Genomic DNA, 18,455 nt, shown 5'->3' on the forward strand with positions numbered 1-18,455 from the left:
TCAAAGTTTGCCTTGGAACGGAGAGAACAAATTTTCGATAAGCTACCAGATATAGTTAGCAAGAACACTGAGAGAGAAGCGAATCTAGATGTATATCTTACCCATCGATCCAGCCCCTTCTCGTCTACCTTGAGGTCGATGAACTCCGCATCCAGTTTTTCTACATCACGTAGGTCAGCAAGACAGTATAGAAATAGATGGCAGTGTGTCAAAGCGGCACCAGTGATAAAGTCGGGGATAGGAGGAATTACCAGAGGTGATGTATGTCGTTCGCTGAAGGTCCAGGTTTCCTCTTAGAGAATCTAGAAACTTTGTAGCCCTGTTTGCGGTGCCAATTTGTCCGATCACGAACTTGACGCCTTTGCTCGTCAGTATGCGAGAAGTACAAAAAAGGAGAGACGGTGTGTGTGTACGTGCAGACATACTAGTTTCTGGGTATTGTGCCTCCTTCAGCTTCCGCCCGCACTCTAGAATCGCACCAGTTAGTGCCGAATTGCTCTCGGGCTCCGGCATGCCGTCCGTGATGACGACGACGAGTAGCGGCCGCGAAAAGGTCTTGTCTGCAATTTTGGCATACACAAGCGGCTCCAAGATCTTGGAGCGCAGATTGGTTCCAATGGGCGTGTCGCCACCGGGCTGCCAGGTCATAGGGCCCAGAATCTGGTTGACGGATTCGGCCGTTAGGCTGGAGTCAGCGGCAGCCAACTCCCGGTTGATGAAGCGCAGCGTGACGCCTTCACCGACGGGAAGCACGCGGGTGATGATCTTGGTGAGGCGCTCGACAAGCTGCTTCTGATTCTCCCAACGGCTCTGCCGCTTCATGGAGCTGCTGTCGTCTAGATGGATGGGGTTAGAAGGGGGACGATTGAAAGGGTCATGATTTGTGTCCATTTTACGTACCGCAGTAAATGACATGCTGGTATAGTGCCTGGTTTATCGCTTTTGTTCCAGTCACCTGCAGATTTACGACCGAGCTGGCTAGTTCTTCGACAAATGAAACATGTTTCCCGAAGAACTGTCTTAGAGGCTGAGCTAATTTGGTGTTCTTGAGAAAGTCGTCAAAATTTATTAAAAAACGGTCCTTGTCATCCGTAAGTCCATCGTAGTTGACGTTCTGTATCCCATTATTAGATAAACGTGTGCGTCACATCTTGTAAGCCGAAATACCTCTCCCGGTAACTCACCCCGTCATAATCTCCGTTCAGCACTGGGTCCAATCCGTAGGTTTTACGCACGATTCCATCTAGGGAATTGTTCGCCCAGGCAAGAATGTACACAAGATAGTTGATGACAGTCTCGGTCATTTTGTCATGGGCTTCTTTGTCCTCTTTTGGATCTAGTGCGAGGTGGATAGACCAGTCGCCGGTCTTCTCTGCATTCCTTTTGGCAATCATCTGCGCGTCCAGGCCATTCGCTGTCTGCAGTGCTGCTCCGGCCTTACGCAGCAACCGCACGCTCTCGGCCTCCTTTCGGTCGACCGCAAAGATCAATGGAGTCTTTCCGTCTGCTGCACTGCACGTCTTGTCTATTGATTCCGGCCCGGGAGGCAATTTCTGCAATAGAAGCTGCACGATCTGCGCGCAGTTTTCTTTCTTCTTTCCCTTCCAAACGGCGAGAAGCAGAGGCGTTGCCTCATTCTGCGAGAGGCCGTCGGCCTTGGCTCCTTTTTCCAGAAGCGCTTTGACCACGTTAGGAAAACCTTCAACAACTGCTGTCGCTAAGGGGGTAAGGCCCGTTTCCGGGTCCTGGCCGTTGAGTATTTTATCGATCCGCTTGTCGATAAAGTCGCCGGTAAGAGTGCCCTGCCGGGCGTTTTCAAGGATCGACATTGGCAGACACCTTGGATAAACAAGTAAAAGAAGTATACAGCTTGCAAGAAAAGGGGGTTTAAGGAAAAATATATTTCTGTTTGTACAGCAAGACAAACCCGTTCTTAAGTACAGAGTATAGGTTTACGTGTACGAAACCCATCTGGTCTCGAGCTGGCAAATCCATATACTAACGCACTACGAAGCCAACAACTAATGTAGGTTGGGCACCATTAGGCCGCTAACATGTTTGTCTCTTGTGACCTAGATGGCCCCGTAGGAAACGGGAATAATAATACCGGATTTCTCAACGTGGCAAGGCACAAACCCAAGGTTAGCGTCTATTAAGTAAATCCTGATGATCCAGAGTGTACTGCATATTACTTCTGCGCTATGTTGTACATGGCATTCCGTACGAATTTGTATATATTCAAATAAGGTAAATGAAAAGCACGGGCATTACGCCGCTGTGATAGGCGTCCCCATGCAACGTATACGACATCAATGCATTTTACTCCGCGATTAGTGCCATGAAACTGATGATCCAGAATATGCGTTGTTCTACAATCCTGAAAAAGAGGCCAATTACGCTTCCACACGTACTTCTGGGATGATTAGCCTTTAAGTCTATTATCTCAAAACGTATATTCTACATGCTATGTACGGAAACCTAGGATTACGTGCCACATCAGGTGTCAAGTGCTTTCAAAAAAAGCCAGCTAGTTGTATATATGTTTGTGTATGTATCGGTTTTTTTAGACTCTACCTCGAGGTTACGCCTGCCTGAGGGGAGAGCATACGAGGCATACAATGCGGTGCTTGAATAGCTTACACATTGTTTAGTAGGATTGGATCGAGTACAACCATATGTGTTTACCTGTCTTTATCTCCCGTTTTTATGAATTTAAGGTTTTGTTAGTCACCCAATACTCTTCGTTGCCTTTGGCAGCCTGATCTTTATATATAGCTGGCACATACATCTTTTCGACCGTTTAAAAGCCGGGAACGCGCTGAGTACTTGAGCGCGTTGGCCAGGTGCTGGCCGCCCGCAAGCACTTTGTACGGAGACCTCGGAAAACATAGCCCCATATGTGCCCTACAATGGTCAGGTCCACTTCACGTTACAGTGGGGATGGCGGTTAGTGGTTATTGATACTTCATACTCTGTACTCCGTACTCCGTAGTGGTGGTTTTTGTGTGATTTATTCTGTAAATGGATATAAATGATCCAGGGCACGTGTTCTCCGTATTTCGTACATGACATTAGGATTTTGGAAATTTTATTTTTCCCAGCAATAAATTTCAGCGTTCTTCTATGTACATTGCATCAGAACGCGCCTTGTAAATCACTCGCCTCCCCGAAGGAAGGGTGCCAATCCACCGACCGGTCGCTCCGAACGTCGCTTCGCCTTATTGTAGAAAAACCATAACAAACAAATTTATCGTTTGTACAGCTCCAAAGTCCACTAATGACTCTAATCTGGCCGTACCATTTAACAACGCGCAAGTAACAAACTGTATAAGAACAGCTTTGTGTCTAATAGTAATAATATAGTAATCCGACATACATGAGATTCAGGGCCGAAAGAACCACATTGCAATAAGCACTGCACTGTGTGCCACCCTTCCACCAACATACATCATATATGGACCACGACAATGCTGCATTCAACGGAAGCCTGTGATTGATTTGTTAGATCATTGGATTCGTAAACATAACATGTGGACACGCGAGACGAACAAAACGTAAAGCATATTCTTCTATGCGAGGGTTTGGATGCCCCATCCAGGGTGTGGACCAGTCTCTATTTGCGGCAGCTGGGCGACCGTGGCGCCGTACTGCGGCCCTGTGACTGTAGGAACATTTTCAGTATTTACATACATGTTGTCGCCTCCTGATCAGAAACGTTATTGAATTTGCTGTTTAGATCGATCTGGTGGTGAATGGTCAAGATATAATATAGGAAAGACAAAATCAAGGGCGGCTAGACTGTAACAAAATAAGAGAAAATAAGGAGGAAGTGGAGATTCACTATAAGAAACTAGCTGCACGACTATTTATTCCTTGATAGACCTCGTATTCGTCAGATTATCCAAAAAGAGGGTGGGATCCTACTGTTATTTATTATTGTTTAATTTGCAGTTTGTATACCATTCGACAGTATTATGGAGTGCCCCGTACGGAGAGCTCCTACGTACGGAGTATCTTAACAAGCCCCACTTGATAATCCCGATGGAACTATGTAAATTTCGAAGTCTCTGCTCCGTATACCAGTCTCTGTGCTAGTCTCTATGCTAGGACACCTCGTTTCTATACAAGTTAGAATTCCTGGCTCATTGATACTGTTCCGCTGTGTAGTGATTGGGGGGATCCTGTGTGCCGACAGAATCAAGATGAAGACCCATCATTACCATCAGTTCATCTCCGGCTTACCAGCACCATACGTCTGTGTCATTCGTACTGATAGCGGCCATGGGTATCGGATACCTGACAAGGATATCACGCCTCCTAGACCTTCATCAAAAAAAGATTTATCGCATCAGCACTGGAATACGGAGTAAAGTAATGAGGTGAAATGACGGAATTTTGATTTATGTAAATTGGTGGTTGATGTAATTGAATCTTTGGCCAAGTTGCGGGTAAGGAAGCTGACAAATACCTGCCATCACGTTTACCATAGACGTGCGGATGTGGGCCTTCTAGTCGCCGGTGTGGACGCCGGAGGCTGTGGTCCTTGCTCTAACACTTAGCTTCAAAGGCTTTAAGCCTGTGAGAGCCAAAACTGCCAAAGCCAAAAACTAGGACCTGGACAAGGCATCCTCTCGTCCCCTTTTCTTTCCCTTGCTCCTATTATTTTTGATTCCTATATCTCTACTCTAAAGAAATGGAAGAAAGCGATATATGAAACTGCCAGAAACAAGAAAAAAGGAACTTGTGGTCGACGATGATAGACAAGGCCCTATTGCTTTCGCGTCAATATTATTCAAAAGCTTTTGGGATTGTTCTAAGATCAAGATGCGGCTGGTGTTGACCAGTCTGCTTCACTAATGATCCTTGATACCATCTTGTCGAAAGTACTATGTTTGGTAGTACTACCACTGCTGATAATATCTTTGTTCCTGTCCTCAGTAGCAAACACAGTAATAGAACCATGAAAACAAAGCAATTGGAAAATATTTATCCCGTCACTTTTTGTCCCGTAAGCGTTCTCGCACTTCCATGAGCGCCTTGCCGAGCAATGTTTTCCCCACCGCTCCTAGTTCTCGTGCTGCGCCGCTTCAGCGGCTGTGAAACCAATCCCCCAGACGCAGTCCTGTGACGCTTCCTCAGCTAGTAAGCAATTGTCTGTATCTAACAGAAGGTTCCTGAGTTTCTTATTCTGTCCAAAACTTGCCATGTTGCCGGCTGCAACGACATCGCTTTTCATATCCCAACTGGCCGCGTCGAAATTGGTAGTCTCACCGCCAAGTTATCGTGGTTGTGTGCCTATGTACTCCACAATTCGTACGGAGTAAGAAGCGTCGTTGAGGTATAAATAGAATCCTTGACAAGATGGCCTAAAATATCCTGTACACGATAATATAGGCCTACGTTTGTCTCTAATCACCTCCTTGAACTGTAAAAGTAGCGTGGCACCCGCTTCTAATTCTTGTTCATATTCGTAGACAACATCTCTTCCGATGTGGTTCGTAACTTTGACTGACTGTCGATCTCAACGATCGTGCTGTCAATGCAGCCTACTGCGCCCTGATCAGCGTGTGCAATCAATAATGGAAAACACAATAAAAGCTATGACAATCCTCCTTCCTTCTTTATTTTAGAGGCTTTTTTGAATATGCCACAATATCAAATCACCAGATAAAAGGAGCAGTCCTGGTAGTTAATTTGAGTGGGTGCAGAACTCTTTGAAACAGTACTCTTCTAGAACAAGACTTATCTAGGCCGATGAAATTGCATCTATTACTCGGGCCCGTGAAGGTGAAGGAATTTGTGCTACTTTACAATAATTGTCTTGTATATATTACGTGGCACTGAGGGTGATGATTGTATACTATTGCAAACCGGACTTAACGGGTGAAATAACGTTTAGAAGCAAGACGCGTCTTATAAAGCCGGGGTTGTATTCTTAACTTAAGTGTTTGAACATACGCGGCCAATGCAACAGCAATAGGAGTATATCTAAGCCCTTAGAGCTCTACCAAGATCGGTGTAAGGAAATTTGTGCGCTATGTAAGTCATGATGGTTTCTACTTGCAGAGCTGTGTTTTTTCTTTGAATAAAAGCACACTCCCTACTTCGAACTCCTCACTCCTCATTTTTATTGGTTCCATCTGCAACTCATTAATCCGTTAGCCTAGATAAAAACGGCCCACTTTTGCCACGTCTGCGCTTTGGTCTGATGTGTGATAGTGGAACCTACAATGAAGTTCCGTCCGACAAGGAGCGGTTTGCCCTGCTGAACAAGGCATATGAACTAAGCGAGATGTTTTGGGACTCGGGTAGGTGGCTGGACTCAACAGAAAGTGTAGAACCAAGCTGACGGTGGCCCAGAAGACCTGTATATGGACTCGGGGGACCTTCTCAGCCGGTACTTTGCGGCCTACCCGGAGAAGCGCAAGGACATCTTCCTGGCGACCAAGTTTGGCATCCAGCTGGTTGGCTCGCCGCCAACCTTCAAATCGGCTCGTCACCGGCATACTGCCGCAAGGCGTTTGCCCGTTGGCCTAAGCGTCTCGGCACCGACTACGTCGATCTGTACTACGTGAACCGGCTAGACGGCAAGACGCCCATCGAACAGACCATGGCTGTGCTGGCCGAGTTTGTTCGAGCCGGCAAGATCCGCCACATCGGCCTCAGCACCTACAGCGTGTCGTCGCTGCGCCGCGCCCACACCGTCCACCCGTCCGCCTGCATCCAGCTCGAGTACAGCGTGTTCTGCACGACCATTGAGACCGACCCGACCGGGGACCTGCGGCGCACCCTCCTGGCGACGGCCCGCGAGCTCGGTGTCGCTGTCGCCGCCTACAGTCCGCTCGGCCGCGACATCCTGACTGGCTCGGTGCGCGACAACGCGGACCTCAGCTTTGCCGAGACATCGGAGCTGCAGGTGCCGGTGTGCAGGGCAGAAGCATGATGTCGGGTGATTGACAGTTGCAACATGTGCGGAAGTAACTGTGGTCAAAGACAAAGGGCCAAACTTGAGCGAAAATGATGGTAGAATCGAAAGCTATAATGTACCGTGATTGGCAGCAATACGGTTTTCTTCCACCCAATACACGTCTGCATCAGAGTATGCAAGTTGTACAGATTATGTATCGGTTTGAACAAGTGTTGCTGCCTTCCGGGGAAATCAGCCGATGAAGACGATTTCGGGTTCTACGTTACTATCCGTACTTCGTAATGGATTCGTGATAATGCTGCTCCCCGACAGTGGGGCAGATTGTCGAGCTGTCCGTGCTGCGGATCTTATGGTAGGACCGAACTAGGGTAGATTTACCAGAAAGCTTCGAGGTCTTGGCACCCGCACTGGCCTCACGTTGCCACTTGCCTTCAGCCTGGAGGTAGATCTAGTGCAACATCGTTTGCACATCAAAGGCAGCACAGATAAGATGTGTTTCGCCGTAGAAACGAAGCGCAAGCAGTTCCATAGTACTGGAGAACATAAAGTCGGCATTGCCGAACTTCCATACGACGTTATCCCAACGTAAATCATACTTTGTTCATGTGTCTTTCGGTGTACTTCAGCACATTACCCCTTAAGTCTAGATAAGCCCGAGTTGCCACAATCTTAATCGCTCACAAGCAAGAGCTAATATACTTGATCGTCAGTCATTGTAAACCGACTTGAGTAAGAATCGGACCAGGACTGGTCCAGCTTCCCGATATTGAAAAGTCTCGAAAGCCAGCCAAGCTCGGGATGACGCGTCGTAGAGGTTCGGGCGAAGATCCACCATCTCTGCCGATAGGACTTATTGTCGAGTCCGATATGAATATTGAAAGTACGTTTTTCGAGCCTTGCGCCTTCCTGTTACGGCGCCGGCTGCGTCAACTATTTTGTGGCAGTCGGCTTTCGAAGTACAACGGCAAGGGATCCGAACTAGGATTGCAATCTAGGAATACGATATCAGACGCAAAGTGTAAAAAGTGTTGCGCCCTAGAGTGATTTCGGCTGCGACACCAATCGACAGGCGTTGCTGCATCGCAAAAGCAGAAAGTGGCCCAATGCAGAGCAAAGTCGGCCAATTCTCCCTCAATCAATCGGCCGGATTGCGAGGGAGTTCCAATTTTCGTCTGGGATGTGCAACAGACCTTGCAACAAAAATGGTTGTGATCGTCCCATTCAGCTAGGGACTAGCCGCATTGCATTTTGGCATCTCGTGGGTCTTTGCTACCCACTTCCGGAAGCGTGCTCTGGTTTTGGAAGGTCGCATCACTTTCCCTAGTCGCTTACGACGATATCACAACACGAAGAGCTATCTCGGAAAGGCACACATCCGTTATCGAAGGGAAGCAAACGACAGCATCCTGTGCTTGAGACAATTATGTGTAGACAATCGAGTATAAAAGCTGCATGGACCGCGCAGCTTCTTGCTGTTCTGTCCACGCTCACCAGCCCTGCCAACCTTGTCCTGCCTTGCCAACGATTCCAATTGCCTCTTCCACGGTCTCCCTCCCCAAAACGACAAGATGAAGTTCTCTACCGTGCTTTCTGCCGCCCTTCTCGGCGCTTCCACCACTTTGGCTGCCCCGAGGCCGGCGGCCAACCGCATCGGCAAGCGGTCGATCCAGAAGAAGTCCCTTCCCAAGATGTCGGCAGTTGGTGCCCACAACACCACCGCAGACGAGGAGGAGAGCTACAACTGGTCTGGCGCCGTGCTGGTTGGCACTGGCTACACCTCCGTGACCGGGAAGATCGTCGTGCCCACCATCTCTTCGGGCTCGTCCAACAACGACAAGGTCGGCACGGCCTGGGTCGGCATCGACGGTGACACCTGCAGCTCGCTGTGGCAGACGGGTGTCTCGTGGACCGTCGAGGACGGCTCGGTCGACTACACGGCCTGGTACGAGTGGGTTCCGTACAGCGCTTCGGGTAAGTTTTCTGAGAGTATCATAGTGCGGAAGACAAGTACTGACAGCCCCAGTCGACTTCACCGGCATCACTATCTCGGCCGGAGACAGCATCGTCATGACCGTCACGGCGACGAGCACGACGTCGGGCACGGCCACGATTGAGAACGAGACCACCGGCAAGACGGTCAGCCACACGTACAGCTCCATGTCGAGCGATAACGCGCTCTGCTACTACAACGCCGAGTGGATTGTCGAGGACTTTGCCGAGTGCCTCGACAGCAGCTGCACCCAGACTGAGCTGCTGCCGTTTGCCGACTACGGCAGCGTCGAGTTCACTGACTGCTCGGCCGTCAAGTCGGGCGCCACCGTCGACGTTACCGGCGCCACGACCATCGACATGGTCAGCCAGTCGGACGATTCGGTCGAGTCGAGCTGCACTGACACGGCCTCGACCGTCACCTGCAAGTACGTCTAAGCAGAATATGGCGTACCGCCACCGTGGCGCTCTCTATTCTTCTCGCAGCCGATGCGTCCAGCAACTGCAGGCAACCCTAGCTTTTCAAAAGTGGGCTTGAAGGGGGAGGTCGTGATGTAGTCTTGGCAAAGTCTCTCAAGGTTCCAGGCTTCAAGATCGACAAGTATATTAAGAACTTCGTCCGCAGGACATAGTACATAGTATAGCCAAATACAATAAAAAATTGTTACCAAGACCGAGCATAGTTTTAAAATTATTGTTTTCTGCTACGCCTTATAGTTACTGTGTTGTAAGAATTGAAGCAGATATTCGTGAAATGGCATAGTTTTCTTTTATAACGGGGTATATTCCACAATTCATGTCTTATCAATATAGTCCACTTACTCCGTACAACGATCACAATTCCAACTGAGAGCCTGGCCATATAGGCATGAGGTTAGCAAGACAGAACACAGGCTCGATACGTAGCCAAGTTGTAATCTTTGAAAAGTACTATGCACAGGCGATCACAAAGCATTTACCATGAAACAACACAGCGATATAAAATGTAAATTACGGCGATCACATGCTGATGTCTATGTTGGAACACAGTTAAAGGTGTATACTAAGCACAGGCAACCCTCAACACGATTCCCCACCCCGTCAAGCTTTCGTAGATGCCCAGCTCGTTCTGTCGGCGAAATGTGACCTCCCTTGCACATGCTGTCACAGATACCTGACCGGCTGTCTCGACTGCTTTCTGCTTCGGTGGGCTGGCCACGGCCACATCGGTCGGCTTTCTTCTGCCTGTGGCCCAAGAAAGCCACGAACCGGTCTTCTGCTGGCCCCTTCGAGAGATTTCCAGGGCCACCGCTACGGGCAGGTCGTTGGCCTTGTGGTCGGCAACTTTGGGCAGTGATAGATGTGCGGCAAGCCGACGGGCCATTTCCTCGTCACACCACCACCATCTGGAGGCACTGCCACTGCCATTGCCGCTTGAGATGGGGTCGTCTGCGGATCCTGGCCATCTACCCCACTCGTCGAATTCGACCCCTACAGTCTCAGAAGCCGAGATCCCCGCATTGTTTGTTTCTGTGCTTCTGCCGTCTGTCATGCTCGGCTTGGCATCGCCAACATCGAAGTCCTTGGACTCTCGTACCCGGGATACTTGCACCACGTCACCCGCCTTTCTCTGCTCCTCAATCTCGCTCAGCGTCCATCCGTCCGGAACGGCAGGCTCCGGAACCATAACCAGCTCGGCCCGGGGTGGCTGCTTTGGCAAGGTTGCCACGTGGCTCAGAAATGCCTCGATCTCGGGGACTAGCCGGGAAATGTACCGGACATCCTGCTCGTACTGCTTAGACTTGTGTTCATATTCTCTTTGTCGGATAGCCCCGGGCAGAAAAGAAATGTACTGCTGAAGCTGGGCGCGATGCTCTGAAATAGATGTCGCCCGAGCAGATTCGGCGTACGGAGGCGGGGTGTCGTCGGTTATATCATCTGTCTTCGTAGCCATAACGAAAGCTGTTCGGAGGATGAAGGTATTAATCGCCAAGGCATGTTCGCCAATGAAATATGGAAGGGTGAAAACAGCAAATCACGTGTCGTGATAGGATTGGCAGTGGCTGTGCTAACCGATCGACCTGAGTCACGCGAATCCCACGTCAGTATATAGTGCATTGCATTACAGTCCAACGAGCCGTTAACCAAATCCGGCTCGGTGACTGGAGTAAGACTAAGTCGAGCGGTCAGCACGAGCTGTCGGTGACCGATTCAAGAACCGCCTTGCCAAGGCTTGGCAGGCATCTTTAGAAACCGAATGCACGAAGATCTGCTAAAATATTCCCCCGGATTATCTGTACACATGATAGTGCCTGACCGCAATAAGCTTAATGGCAGATAGTCAGCCTGCTGTCACACCGACGAACTAGGACAAGCCTTCTTCTCGGCGATCCAATGAAGAAAGCCTGACGTCGGCTCCGCCACGGCTTAGTGTGTCTTAACGTGTCGCAGTTTTGTTGGAAGCAGAAGTGCAGGTGGAATGCAAGGACACAGCCTCAACGGGAGACAACAATGATTTCTAGTCACGCGTGCGACGATGTCTAAGCGCCTAATCACTGTCATGCAGTCTGCGGTGTCATGGGTGAATCAGGGGTGGTGAGAATCCTTCGATTTCTGGGTCTTTTATTTCTGTACATTTAAGAAAGAGCCGTTCGAGCCTGTCATTTCTTCCGTTCTCGGCTTCATGCAACACGCATATTTGTTTCATCTTTCGGAACCACAAACATCTTCAATCATACACTGCCTTCATAATGTCTTACAAAATTGCTGCACCGGACGAGTACCTTGCCATTACTGGCATGGGAATCGACAACATCAAAATCACAAAGGCAGCATGGCTTTTTCCCTTTCAGAGATGCATGCGCTTTAGGTAGGTCGAAGGACTGTGTTTCTGTGTGTTGCATCCTCGCTGACCATTATCAGTATCCGGCCCAGGGACTATGCCATGGATCTCCAGGCCATGACCAAGGAAAAGCTCCAGTTCCTCCTCCCTGTTGTTTTCACCATCGGCCCTGATGTTTCGCACCGGACTGATCACGGCCAGAAGGTGGTGCAGCCGGAAGGCGTCGCCGCGTCCGTCCACGGCGGCGAAGATGGTCCGCTCCACCCTCCTTCAAAGGAGGACACTCTGACCAAATACGCGATGCTTCTCGCGGAGAACTCAGCCACAAAAGTCAAGCCTGAAAGCACATTTTTGGAAAACATCGTCAAGGGCATCATCGAGGGTGAGACCCGCGTGCTCGTTTCGAGCATGACGATGGAGGAGATCTTTACGGAACGCGAGATCTTCAAGCGGCACATCTTTCGCAACATCCAAGGCGAGCTTTCGCAGCTGGGTCTGACAATACTCAATGCCAACGTGAAGGAGTGAGTTTCTTTCCTTCCCCCCCCCAATTTTTTTTTGGTTTCTTTCCCTTTTTGTACTCTTCATCTCGCTGACACCGTGCAGGCTGAAGGATGCCCCAAACTCAGTGTACTTTGCATCCCTGTCGCGCAAGGCCCACGAGGGTGCGGTGAACTCGGCCAGGATCGACGTGGCCGAGGCCCAGCTGCGTGGCAACGTCGGCGAAGCCAAGCGCAAGGGTGAGCAGGAGCGCGAGCTGGCCAAGATCCACGCCGACACGGCAGTGCAAAAGGTTGACCGCGACCTCGAGCGGGCGCAGGCCGAGGCGACACTGGCAACACGCAAGGCCGGACTGGACCGCGACGTCGACATTGCACGCATCGAAGCTTCGCGCGCGACCGAGTCCAAGGACGAGGCGCTGAAGCGCGATGTCGAAATCAAGCGAGCGGCTGCCGAGCTGGAACGTCTTCGCGCCACTGACGTCGTCAAGGCGAGCATCCGCCGCGAGTCCGAACAGCAGGCCGCCGATGCCAAGGCCTATGAGATTGCGGCCAACGCGCGGGCCAATCTGGAAAAGGGCCAGCGCGAGGCCGAGGCGTCAGCCTACCGGATGAAGGCCGGCGCCGACGCCAAGGCCTACGAGACGTCGACTACCGCGAAGGCCGACCTAGAAAAGGCCCAGCGCCACGCCGAGGCCGGCGCGTTCCAGATCCAGGCCGAGGCCGACGCTTACGCCTACGCGGTCGCCAAGAAGGCTGAGGCTCATCAGAAGGCCAAGCTGCTCGAGGCCGATGGGCTGGCCGCCATGGCTGAGGCCTACCAGCATATGGCCGTTGCCTTTGGCGGCCCGGCTGGCCTGCTGCGCTACATGATGCTCGAGAAGGGCACGTACGTGGATCTGGCCAAGGCCAATGCCGATGGCATCCGCGGCCTGCAGCCCAAGATCAGCGTTTGGAACACCGGCGCCCAGGCCGGAATCGAGGGCGGCGGTGCTGGAGCTGGTGGTGTCGGCGACGGGTCGGCCTCGGGTGCCGGCGGCGCCAGCATCGACACTTTGCGCAACGTCTACCAGATGCTGCCGCCGCTCATGACGACGATCCACGACCAGACTGGCATGACCTTGCCCGAGTGGCAATTCGGCCGGCTGGCCGGGGAGATGAGCGAATCCAAACGGTCCAAGACGATCACAGTCAACAAGGAATAAACAGAGGCTGAATCACAGGAAGTGACAGACAGACCTGAAACTCGGTTCTGAGCTTTGTCGTGTTCTATTGTGTCCTCTATCCTGATTCTGTCGTTGCATAGCAGCTATGATACCAAGAGTTCTTTGTCTTAGTGGAGCGAGCTGTTTGTAAGATTGTGTATCGTTAGTTAATATTCATGGCTTCTCAACCTCGGTCAATTGCTTTCTATTAAATGGATTCAATACGCACTCCCTAACCACATGAAGGCTGCAACCATACTGTATTCTGTACTTGTTTTCAACCTTCTCGGTGGCTTTACGTACTGGCTACTTGTCCCGACTGGCTGCTGTGATCGTGGAAGTGAGCTGCTTGCAAAACTCCACCAGCCAAAAAATATCCTGTCGAATGGTGGTTGCAGGGGTCAGTGGAAAATACCTCATTCGGTATATAGAAACAAGCAGGTCGTATGTAGATGGGGCATTGCGTACAACTCAGTAGCCATGTTCCCTCTGGTGTCGCTCATGCTATTCACTATCGTGGTTTGGTACGGTCCACCTTCGATGCAATGAAGATTGAAGCTGCTTGACTGTGTTCGAAGCTCATACTCTCCTTGTAAATATCGGACATGGCATGGTGATCGAGACCAACACCAGCTGGTTCCAGCTGGTACCAGCTGGCGTATACGCTGACTTTTCAGTTTGTCCCGCCTTTAGCCGCGGCCAGTGGCGATCAGCTAATAATGCCGCTGCTGAGCCGGAGATTCGGTCAGCTGTTCTTCCGCATTACGGACGCACAATGGGTGGCATGTCATGGCCCCGAAAACCAGAAATCGGCGGTGGTGCGACTAATCCGACTCTGGCAGCTGCAAAGGCAATGGCGCTTATCGGCCCCACGCGTTTTGTGCGCCTGGTGTTATCAGCGACGGTCATGCCCTTCAACTGGCTCGCACCTTCTTCTCTCGATCGACCCGCGTTGCTTAGTCACTGACGAACCCGCCACAGGAATGCCATTGTGGCAGCAGAGCAAACAGAGCTAGCAGATTTAGCAGAGTTAAGCAGGGAAATGGGACGGACCAGAGCATCGAGATCGAAAAAAGAGCCACCAGTGCGAGGCGTGCCGGGTCTTATTTTCCCTGATCATCCACCGTAGGCTCACGCAACCATTGGCCGAGCGCCGTCGTGCTGCCTTATCAGGAAGGTGGTCGGTCCTTTTTCTGCCTGGCTCTTTGTCTCTGGCTCGACAACAGGCAACTGGCCGAGGGTGGTGTCAGCCAGAAGGATGGAACAAATGGACCTAGGCCATACGAGCGCGAGGACTCGACAGCGTCTGAACGTGACAATGGCTGATGGGCCGTGGCGCATAGGACGGACGGTGTTCCCCTTTCCCGCATCCCCGCGCGACCTTATCTTTCTCTTAAAACGCTTAGCACCCCGGCCCCCCCGGTTCTTCTTTTTGTTCTGCAGTCTTCTTTTTCTTGGCTCTCTCCACCGTTTCTTCCTCGTTTCGCTTGGCAGCCATTCTGCATTGCACTTACAGCCTACTGCGTTATTGCTAGACGCCAAGACGGCAGTTAGTTCGTCTTGTCCATAGTCTTGTCAGATCTTGGATTTTCAGTATTCATTTACCAACAATTGATTGCTCCCGCTCTGCCTCCGCTCAATTCCACGATGGCAAAACCAGGGAACATGGCCGTTGACGGCACAGACCCACGCACATACGACCACATGCAGGCTGGCGATGGGGCCGTGGGCGAGGTCACGGTGGCGTCGCTGACAGGAAGTCGTGCGGATGCGCATCACGGGCGCAACCTCTACAACCCCAACATCACCTTTGAGGAGTACCACTACTACGCGCAGCAGACACGAGCCGAGGAGGCCACTCAGCCACTGACGGCCTACGAAACCACCATCTGGTCGCTCATCTTCCCACCCAAGTCGGGCGAGGGCGTGAAGCGAGCCGAGCAGGACAGCCCAGCCGGCGTCGCGGCCGGCTCTCTGGACGAGAAGACGGGCGACAAAGAGGCATTGCCAGCCAGCGGCGATGGTGGCCAGGCCGCTGTCAGCGACGAGGAGTGGACCAACGCGTCACGAGCTCTGCGCACAGCCACCCGGGGCGCCATCTTCTACCTGATCACGACCGACATTCTGGGGCCGTTTGGGCTGCCGTACGCGTTTGCGACTATGGGCTGGGGGTGAGAAATTTCTGTCCTGTTTGTTGTCTTGCATCTTTTTCCTTCTCCACCGTCGTCTTGGCCAAGCTTTTCAGCTGCCGTCTTGGCAAAGCTGCGTTCCGATTAGCGTCCCTAGGTGCAAATCATCAGTGGAGAGCACTAAAACTCTAGCAGAATGGAGCAGCGCTAACATATCTTTCTTCTCTTTTTTCGCACAGACCTGGCGTGGCCCTGTTTACCGTGTTTGCCGGGCTTGCAGGCTATTCTGGCTACCTGCTCTGGGGCGTCTTCCTCGGGCTGGATTCGTACCAGTATCCGGTGCGCAGCTTTGGCGATTTGGGCTACCGTCTGTACGGCCCGTGGTTACGGTACCTATTCAACTTCTTGCAGTCGGTGCAGCTGCTGCTCAATGTCGGCCTGATTGTCATCTCCAATGGCGAGGCGCTGTCGCAGGCTGCCAAGTTCCGGCTCTGCTTCATCGTCTGCTGCCTCGTCTGGGCCATCGTCGGCTTCCTCGTCGGCCAGATCCGCACGCTGCAAAAGTTTGGCTGGCTGGCCAACGTGGCCGTCTGGCTCAACCTGCTCTGCATGTTCGTCACCATGGGCGCGGCTGCCCACTCGTCTCCCAACTACACCGGTGCCGCCATGTCGGCCGGCGCATCTATTCAAGGCGGCGCCGTCGTCACGCCCAACGCCCAGGGCGTCTACCCGCCCGTGCAGACGAGCGGTGGCATCCCCGACACCGGCGGCTTCACCGCGTCTGTCAGCGGCGCCATGCAGGCCATCTTCGCCTACGGTGGCTCCATGGTCTTCCCCGAGTTCATGGCCGAGATGAAGCGGCCCAAGGATTTCCTGACGGCCATGTGGGCTGCCCAGGCGTTCATCTACTTCTGGTACATGCTCTACGGCCTCTTCATGTACGGCTACCAGGGCCAGTACGTCATCAACCCAAGCTATCTCGGCATCGGCAAGTACAGCCTCCAGACGGCCGGCAACGTGTTCGCCATGGTCAGCGCCGTCATCGCTGCCGCTCTCTACGGCAATATCGGCATCAAGGTACTCTACAACAACATCTGCGTCGAGTTCTTCCGCGCGCCTCCCCTGCAAACCTTTGCCGGCAAGGTCATCTGGGCCGGCCTGATTCCCATCTACTGGGCCATTGCCTTTATCATCGCCGCCGCCATTCCCAACTTCTCCGGCCTCACCTCTGTCGTCGCCGCCTTCTGCATCCTCCACTTCACCTACACCTTCCCGCCCCTCCTCTCGATCGGCTACCTGATTCACAAGCACGCCATGCGGCCGGCCGATGGCGAGGGCTTCGACCCGGCCACCGGTAATGTCACCCGCCTCGACTCGGGACCCCGCCGCTGGATCCGTGGCTTCCTGGCCTACCGCTGGTGGATGAACTCGGCCAACGTCATCTACATGCTCGGCGCTCTCGCCCTCGGTGGCCTGGGCGCCTACTCGTCTATCGAGGTGCTGAAAGCCGCCTTCAAGACAAGCACGACGACCTCCTTCACCTGCAAGAGCCCATTGAACGGATAGAGTTGGGGCTGTGGGAGTTGCGGGAGCTGTGTGGGCTGTGAACTGGGTAGGGGCATGTAGCTGACGATTTTGCGTGAATATTCCGTGATAACAGTCAGGCGTCTGGGCAAGCACAGATTCGGCCCTTCTTCGTGTCGTTTGTGCACAAGATACCCTGGGCTGGGTCTCGTCGCTTTCCAGTCTGACGTCTGATCAATTTCCTTTATTTTCTTTCCACCTTAATAAACAATCCTACATTTTTTCTGTGTCCTGCTCCCTGTCTCGCCTCTTTTGACAATGGCCAATCATTTTCTTCACCGTCAACGAGAGTGATGCTAAATACAAAGTGGCCACAAAATTGCAATGGTACAAACAACGGGTTTGGTCACTTCATTGTGGATATCGTGCACGGAGCTTTTGACGATTATTTTCGATCTGACTTTGCACCTGGGAAATCAAACGGGGCGCTTCGTTTCAACTGGAAGGATGAAATCCACAATCAGATCAATCATCTATCTCGTCTATGGAATGGAACTGGCAGAATAAACACGCCACAAGCGAACAGTTGCGCCCTCGTCCACCTGCTGCCGGTCGGGCAACCTCTTAATTGGGATGTACCTTCTTCTTGTAGAAGATGGTAGATGATGCGATTGTCTTATAGTAGGCCATCGTGTATATCGCAAATTTTCTCCGATGTGTCGATTCTCACAGGTCTACGTTGCTTGTTAACAAAGCTAAATGCCCTACTCTGTACTCCGTACGGAGTACTCTGTAGTGGGGTTTTATCTACCCCTCCATATTAGCACGTGATTACTGTCACGAAAGCGTCAGTAATGGCGACGACGGTGGGTCCGGCGTGCTCCTCACAACGGCCTCATCGCGCCAGCGGCTGCATAAAACGACACAAGAAAGAACCTCCCCCCCTGTCTCAGCTTCCTAGTACCTCCCTCTATGGAGCAAAACCCCGGTAGCCACGGCAGGGGATAATAGATCATCTCCATTTCACACCAACACCTGACAAAGTCTGTCACATGACCTGACATGTCCCTCATCTGCCCCTCACATAAGCATACAGTATTTAGCATCACCAAGCACTACAACCTCACTTCTACCCCCTAGGGTGGTGACAAGGTCCCTCTTCCTTAGCTCCTGCCAACGGTTATAATGATATCTTAGGTGAGCTTGTTGTGCCCTGATAAAGGAAGGTGCGAGGGAGGGGTGAGGAGGACCCCTCCTCCACCCCCCTCTGAGGGACAGCACCGTTTTCCTGAGCCGTCGAGACAGTTGTTTGTTGTTTGTTGTTACGAGTATTGATCTTAGTCCTTTCAAGCTCTCAAT

General features: G+C 51.9%; 6 protein-coding genes across 6 annotated transcripts; 4 read left to right on the forward strand and 2 right to left on the reverse strand.

Moving 5' to 3' along the window:
• Window positions 1-1,829, reverse strand: CMQ_84 (transcription factor; the record flags this gene model as incomplete). The annotated part of the gene is made up of 5 exons (XM_014314023.1): window positions 1-42; window positions 102-160; window positions 426-836; window positions 901-1,114; window positions 1,185-1,829. The coding sequence occupies 5 exons, from the start codon at window positions 1,827-1,829 to the stop codon at window positions 1-3; spliced, it is 1,371 nt and encodes a 456-aa protein (XP_014169498.1).
• Window positions 1,830-6,208: 4,379 nt separating this feature from the next.
• Window positions 6,209-6,943, forward strand: CMQ_247 (aldo-keto reductase; the record flags this gene model as incomplete). The annotated part of the gene is made up of 3 exons (XM_014313869.1): window positions 6,209-6,308; window positions 6,361-6,464; window positions 6,518-6,943. 3 exons carry the CDS (start codon window positions 6,209-6,211, stop codon window positions 6,941-6,943), a joined length of 630 nt encoding a protein of 209 aa, XP_014169344.1.
• A 1,553-nt stretch (window positions 6,944-8,496) lies between these two features.
• On the forward strand, window positions 8,497-9,355 carry CMQ_269 (proteinase aspergillopepsin; the record flags this gene model as incomplete). Its single annotated transcript, XM_014313891.1, has 2 exons — window positions 8,497-8,899; window positions 8,952-9,355. The coding sequence occupies 2 exons, from the start codon at window positions 8,497-8,499 to the stop codon at window positions 9,353-9,355; spliced, it is 807 nt and encodes a 268-aa protein (XP_014169366.1).
• Window positions 9,356-9,959: 604 nt separating this feature from the next.
• On the reverse strand, window positions 9,960-10,850 carry CMQ_193 (uncharacterized protein; the record flags this gene model as incomplete). The annotated part of the gene is made up of 1 exon (XM_014313815.1): window positions 9,960-10,850. The coding sequence occupies one exon, from the start codon at window positions 10,848-10,850 to the stop codon at window positions 9,960-9,962; it is 891 nt and encodes a 296-aa protein (XP_014169290.1).
• A 796-nt stretch (window positions 10,851-11,646) lies between these two features.
• Window positions 11,647-13,443, forward strand: CMQ_19 (flotillin domain containing protein; the record flags this gene model as incomplete). The annotated part of the gene is made up of 3 exons (XM_014313958.1): window positions 11,647-11,765; window positions 11,819-12,262; window positions 12,345-13,443. 3 exons carry the CDS (start codon window positions 11,647-11,649, stop codon window positions 13,441-13,443), a joined length of 1,662 nt encoding a protein of 553 aa, XP_014169433.1.
• A 610-nt stretch (window positions 13,444-14,053) lies between these two features.
• CMQ_130 (amino acid transporter) lies at window positions 14,054-17,138 on the forward strand (the record flags this gene model as incomplete). The annotated part of the gene is made up of 4 exons (XM_014313752.1): window positions 14,054-14,318; window positions 14,573-14,755; window positions 15,104-15,614; window positions 15,812-17,138. 4 exons carry the CDS (start codon window positions 14,054-14,056, stop codon window positions 17,136-17,138), a joined length of 2,286 nt encoding a protein of 761 aa, XP_014169227.1.
• Between the last annotated feature and the right edge of the window lie 1,317 nt (window positions 17,139-18,455).

The sequence above is a fragment of the Grosmannia clavigera genome, assembly GCF_000143105.1.
Source record: "Grosmannia clavigera kw1407 unplaced genomic scaffold GCSC_179, whole genome shotgun sequence".
NCBI lineage: Eukaryota > Fungi > Ascomycota > Sordariomycetes > Ophiostomatales > Ophiostomataceae > Leptographium > Leptographium clavigerum.